Below are 6,614 nucleotides of genomic sequence, written 5' to 3'. Positions count from 1 at the left end.
TCGTATCAATAATATACAAATCAAACTTCTAAAGGGAGCCAAAAAATCTGAGAGTGATTCTTATTCTTGAGTTCAATATATTAACCTCACTGGGTGAGAAACCTATACAATAAATAGCAAGAAAGAAACGGGGTAACCAATCATAAAATAGAGAAAGGGAAAGAAAAAGACGAATCCCATATTTAATATATAAAACTTACACTGTTGTAACAAATAGTTTCATAAAAATTAAACTCACGTTGGATAATTCTTATATATAAACGTTGGATAATTCTTATATATAAACATTACGCTCACTTAAACTACCGTGAAAGAAAATAGTTCGTTGTATACAACGATTTTGAGGCAAAAGTGATACGTTGCAGTGGGTTTGGGAATTGAGAATTTGCCAATTTGGGAAAGAATACAATACACATAAGAATTTTTTCCATGTTTGGCAAATTCAGTTGTATACGTTGTTATTAACTTATTACCAACCATGGACACTATCTATTCTTCTACTTTTGTTGAAAGCAATTCTCCAAAAAGCGCTGAGAGTACCTTTTATCTACTTCAGCATCTGCAAACAGTAACACACCCAAACGCTGCTTTGGAGATCATGACAGACTCCTGAATGTTACAACTTGATATTTTCTGGTTTTATTTATTCATCGTCATCAGCGTTGTTAGATCCATCGAACAATAACTAGAACTTAACAAAATAAATAACGCCATCGAACAATTACAAGAACTTAAACAAGAAAATATTAACCAACGACTGCAAAAAAAAAAAAAACATTCATAGCAAGAAAAACTAGAACTAAAAATAAACCCCTTTTTAATTTCTCCTTTTCCGTAAAATTTGACCAAAAAACATCGTAAGCTTTTTCTTGTAGAATGAAAACCCTCCTGGAAGGAAGAAAATGAAGAAAAGGACCAAAATACACCAAAATATCAATTCCTCATTCTCCTTCCACTGCAGAGAAAATAGACCCTAACCTATCTCCCCCCGTGAAACTTAAAACCTAAACGAACGAAAAAGAAACATTTTAGGCAGACAGGATTGGGGCACCTGTAACACTTATTGCACTATTTGCAGAATCCAGAGTTCGTACCCAAACCCATTCTCTTTCTTTCATACCCAAACTCATCAGTTTTCTTTCTTTTCTTTCTTTTTTTTGCAAAACAAAAGAGCAAAGAGACTAACCATCTGCCATCAAAAAATTGAAAATTCTTGGATCTATGTGTAAGGGAAAATGTAAATCACGCTTCAGACCCAGAGTCAGTTGAGCTCAATTCAGACCGAGCCCCACCCAAATTAGTCGCAGGAGATTCAGACGCCACAGCAAGCTTTGGCTGCATGCCTCGGCATTTCAGAGACGGTCGTGATTTCATGTACTACATAAGAACGAGCACGAGCAAATTGTTAATGAATTGCATTAACAAATTGTTAAGACATCAAAGAATAACAAAATACCACAAACTGCACCTATTTAGTTTACTAAACAACAAAATATATAAACTCAAATATGTCAATTCAGCTCAGCTCGTGAGGTCCCATCTTTGGAGCAATCTAACCCTTATTGGAGACAAAAAAGAGTTCTTTACCTGGTCATAAAATGCATTTATCTCTTCTTCTGTAAGGCCACCATCATCCCCAGAGTTTTCCTCCCAGCCAAGAGATCGAAGAAAGCGAGCCTCTTCCTCATCCGGATATACAGCCACACTGAGGGCAGTATCGGAAAACTTCTGAACATCTTCAGAGCTATCACCATTGCCAGTCACCAGAGCACCATTTTCAATGGTATGAGGGCTCGCAGGATCACTGAATACTTCCCTGTGTATTTCACCAGATTTCTCCATAGTGGGAGATGAAATGTTTGGGCCTGGATCTGGGAGAGTAATTGAACTGTTCATCAAGGTTTTGTTCTTCAAGCGTTTGAAAAAATCATTCCGGCTCTGGACTTGAGACAAAGAAGGTCTCTTTTCCAACGTAGATCCAGATTTCAGATCCAAGGCAGCTACCTTGCGCTCCACAGATAAAAGCTTCTGGTTGTTGGGGCTCCTTAAGGGAGTGGATGCAACTGGGGGAGCAACAGCAAGTGGGCTATTTGCTGCTCTGCTGCTGGCATTACTTGTTGGGCTAGTGACATCCTTTGGTGAAGAGGAGACTCCATTTTCCCATCCTTTGGTGAGAACAAGGAACTTAGAAGTCTTTGGAGCATCAGACTTGACAGAACCACCACGAAGAGATTGATTGTGCAATTGAGAGGGCTGCTGTTGTCCAACTTTTACTGGCGCATTTGTTTCCCCAGTTCTGGCTGCTGTTTTGGGCTTTGATTTGTCAGAAGAATTGAGAACCTGAAAAGAAAAAAGATAGTTGTTACCCGAACTCAAAAGAGTAAAGGCTTCTAAAAACTGGTAAATTTATATGGACATGTTTAAAAATACATTTATTGTGTGCGCACAGTACCACAGAAATTTAAGGTTGCATTGTTTTGACACATAATTAATGTCTCTTACAAGGTAAATCACAAAAGTATCTCATATTTTATTCAGTACTTAAAATAACATGAAAAAAAAGGAGGAAACCTCCAAGAGTAGTAGTCAAAAGACAGCCTGCAAACTAGTTTCGCAACAAACTATCATGCCCACCTACTCCTAAAATCCCCATCATGCATGGACCAATGACAAGAGAGGTAGAGAGGAAAAACAAAAGTCCCAGGGAGTAACAGAGGGCACATGAGCATCAGAAGAAAGAATTGAAGTACTCCAAACCGACTGTATCTAAGTTATATAAAATAAATTGTTCACGTCTCTGGAAATGGAGCCAAACCAAACAAAGCACAACATCAACTTACTTGCATAGTTTTAGAGTCAACTTAAACTACTAAACTAGCAACTGTCAATGACCCTAAAATTACAGCCCCATCACTTCAGTTCAGACTAAGAATAGAAACTCAAGTAAACATGTATTCAGAATTGCTATCAGACATACACCTCTAAACATTTATAAGTTGCAACTTGAAAGGTCCATCTAATAATAATTATGTATCTAAAATAGAGCATCAATCCTACAAAACTCAGTTTTAACCTCTTCCATATGCCTCTACAGTCTGCGCTACAAGTGAGATCGTGAAGTTCAATGTCAACAAGGTAATTTTAGTCCCAACCATTAACCTAACATATTGATATAAGGGAGATGAAAAGGCTAAAAGAATTAAACATTCAAGAAATTGAATACTAACGCACACTGAGATATGGTTCGTTGGCCCACTCAGATTGGAGAACTAAAGCTAAGCATCAAAGAAAAGGTACATGGGGAAAAAGTCACCAGGTAAGCTTTCAATCTCACATCACAATTTGAGTTTTCAACGGAATTCCTTGATGCTCGATGGTAAGGTAAAAAGTGTAAATATATATATATATATATATATATAGAGAGAGAGAGAGAGAGAGAGAGAGAGAGAGAGAGAAGCATCAAGGTAAACAATATAAGTACTAAAACAAGAATACCATCTTGAACAATACAAATGACCTACAAAATATTATTCTAAGAACTGTCTGCCAAATTAGAATTCCAAAGCTTAATATCCATCAAAACAAGCTGAAGCGAACATCAGGGAATTTACTTACAGAAGCTTTGGGCATTGAAGGTGTCACTGGAATTAATTGCCTTGATTGCTTGATTGCCAATTCCTCAAGCCTCTGTGTCTTGATAGACAACTACAAAAGAAAATGTCTCGTTAGATCAGCCACTGACACATATTATTAAAATAGCACGAGACAAATCAAACTGCAGCTACCTGAGGAGCAGTGCGAGCTTTTGCTGGAGCTTGTGCTAATGCTTCAGCCATGTTAAGACAAGACATTGCAGTTGATGCCCCAGAACTTGAAGTAGCAGCAACAGTTGGTTGAACAGGAAAGGACCCTGAGTTACTGCTCGCAATGATAGTCGAAGGGACCTCTGCCAGAGCTGAGGTCCACCCCTCCCCACCAATTAAAGCTGAACTACCAACAGGCAAGCTTTGAACAACTGTGCTAAATCCAGGGGATGGAACTCTTCCAATATCAGTTGCAGCTGGCCTTTCTTCAGTTCCAAGTGAGGGGAAATCCTTATCAAACACAACCTTCTGACTACCAACTCCAACCCCAGAAAGCAAACCATTGCCATTTTGATGATTGCTGTTACTAGAACTTTTTGAGTCAATATCAGCTCTTCGGGGCGAAGGCTCACTCTGCTTCCTGGACACCATAGACTGAGAACGTCGCAAAGTATCCTTCTCAACCCTACTGGTGAAAATGTTTCCCAGAGGGTCAGAAGAGTCACGGTCCCAATGGTCTCCAAAATTTAATCTGTCTTTTTCCTTCTCACGGTCCTTATCACGGTGGCTTCTGTTAAAACTACTGTAAGCATGCTTTGCAGAACCATTACTAGAACTCCTCCGGGAATTGGAAGAGGAAGAACGGTCCAGGGAAGCAGAGCGCGGTGTATCAAAATCACTTATGCTCTTTGAGGTTCTATTTCTCAGATGATTAGCCAAAGAAGAAACCTCTATATAAGAGTTACAAACATAATCTAAGTCAAACGATGTACCCGAAAGTTCCACTGTAATAGAAGCCTCTGCAATATGTATGTGTGTGCATGCATGTGTATAAAAAATCAAAACAAAGACATTGAGACCATACAACTTGGATAGTGAAAAAGTACCTGAGTGAGAAGAAGATGATGCAAAATGGTGGGCTGAACTGCCACCCCCAGTAGCACTTCCTGTACCTCTCAACCATTCTGGAACTAAGGTGGGTTCACTTCTTTCCATAAGGAGCAGTGAACATGATCAGCTATAACAACAGAAACACTTCTCACCTTCTCCACCACCTCTTGCCCTTACCCCAAACTTATTATATTTTGACAAAGATATACCGAGTTTGAACAAAACTATTTCTCTCTTCCACTTCAACAGCCAATCTTGCTTCACAATCAACCACGATAAGCAAGTGAATACCACAACTCAAATTGTACTCCTCACAACAATAAGCGCCAATTGCTTTATCCCTATCTATCACAACTAAAATTGCCTCGGTCAAACTTATGAAAGATGAAAATATCCACAAGTTGGGTACCCAGAAGGTACTCTTCAATATAGAAGAAAGAGCCAAGGTCCAAGTTTCCTTTCCCCTAAATAAGCAATCCTGCTTTCCAGCCACTGCCAGTTAATCAAGTAAAAAGTCTCTGATATTGCTACGATCCTACGGACTGAATGCGTTATATTCGACAATCTACCAACACTGTGGGACTTAGGAAAAGAAAAAGATTCTAACCAAGGCTTGTACCCAGAGCACAAAAACAAGGGCAATGCCAAGAACAAGGTGCATGTCCCGAATTGCAACACGATGGAATCGAACACAACTGAACGCAAAGAAGATAAAGGGGAAAAAACTGTCTACGCCTCCATCTCCAATTGAAAGATGGATTTGCAGAAAGGAATTGCAATCTCAGCAGACCCTCATCTTCAAGCCCAATAAAGATAGAAGCAATTGGGTATGGATTTGTTCACTATGGCAACAATGAATAACAACAACCCACGATTCTCACAAGAAAATTCACACCCATACAACTCTTCAACCTCACAGACGATAAAAATAAAAACCCTAAAATTTGGGACCGAACGCCGAGTAAATGCGCTGAAATAGAAACCCTAGCACATATTATATGTCATAGTTATACATCTTCTCTGTTTCTATGGAACTCCCAAAAGACCTAGGATTTGCAGAGGCCCCAAATTATTCCACCAAAGCGATACGAAAAATTCAGAGAGAGGGGAGAGAGAACTAACCCTAGACCCGCGCAGTGATTGGCGATTAAACCAAAACGTAACCGTTTTAACAACCGCCCCCAATATATTCTCTCTCTTGAAAACAATGCGTTTCAGAGTCAACAGAGAGAGAGTTTCAGAGTTGCGGTGGAGAGAGAGGGCGAGCGGCGGAGGGGGGAAGCGCAGCAGGGTAGGAGAGGGAGGAGGGGATTGGGGGACGAAAACGAAGAATGGGGTTAGAGTGCTGTGAGAGCCTGAAATAATAGGGTTTTGTTGGTTTTGTTTGCGCGAGAGGAGAGGGAGGGGAGGGGAGGGGAGAGAGAGAGACAGAGAGATATAGAGCTTTCAGCGACACTGGGGAATGAAACGTACGAAGAACAGCCTCTTCTTCTTTAGGTAAAATAGAAAAAATTATATTTTTTTTCATGTTTTTGTATATATATATTTACCATAATTTTATTTATATAATTTCGTGTGTGTGTATGTGTATATATATATATATCTATCATAATTTTTTTTTTCAAGTATTAATTAATGAAAAAACGCATGTCTTGTTTTTTGTTATTATATAAGCTTATTTATCAAAACGCCCTTGGCACGTAAATATCACTTTACTCCATACTTTTGCAACTAAATTTATTTTTTCGTAAACGTAGCATTAAAGAAATTAAAGATAAGTGTGATATTTATATGTAGCATGATAAAAAGAGAAGAAAAGGAAAGTCCATGTTGAAAAACCAAATAAAGATTTCAATACACTTATTACATTATTTATTCGCAAATTATGTTGGTGCTTCGGAAAAAATTAGTTTGCACTAC

At 38.8% G+C, this 6,614-nt stretch overlaps 1 protein-coding gene across 1 annotated transcript; it reads right to left on the bottom strand.

The window, feature by feature from the left end:
- Positions 1 to 800: 800 nt before the first annotated feature.
- On the bottom strand, positions 801 to 6,171 carry LOC126632375 (uncharacterized). Its single transcript, XM_050302751.1, has 5 exons — positions 4,691 to 6,171; positions 3,786 to 4,534; positions 3,616 to 3,705; positions 1,588 to 2,340; positions 801 to 1,377 (listed from the first exon to the last, which is right to left on the bottom strand). Exons 1-5 carry the CDS (start codon positions 4,797 to 4,799, stop codon positions 1,243 to 1,245), a joined length of 1,836 nt encoding a protein of 611 aa, XP_050158708.1. The 5' UTR covers positions 4,800 to 6,171; the 3' UTR covers positions 801 to 1,242.
- Positions 6,172 to 6,614: the final 443 nt, after the last annotated feature.

Source organism: Malus sylvestris, chromosome 8, assembly GCF_916048215.2.
Source record: "Malus sylvestris chromosome 8, drMalSylv7.2, whole genome shotgun sequence".
NCBI classification, from domain to species: domain Eukaryota; kingdom Viridiplantae; phylum Streptophyta; class Magnoliopsida; order Rosales; family Rosaceae; genus Malus; species Malus sylvestris.
Note: the sequence above shows the minus strand (reverse complement) of the source record. Positions and strands in the feature narration are given on the sequence as shown.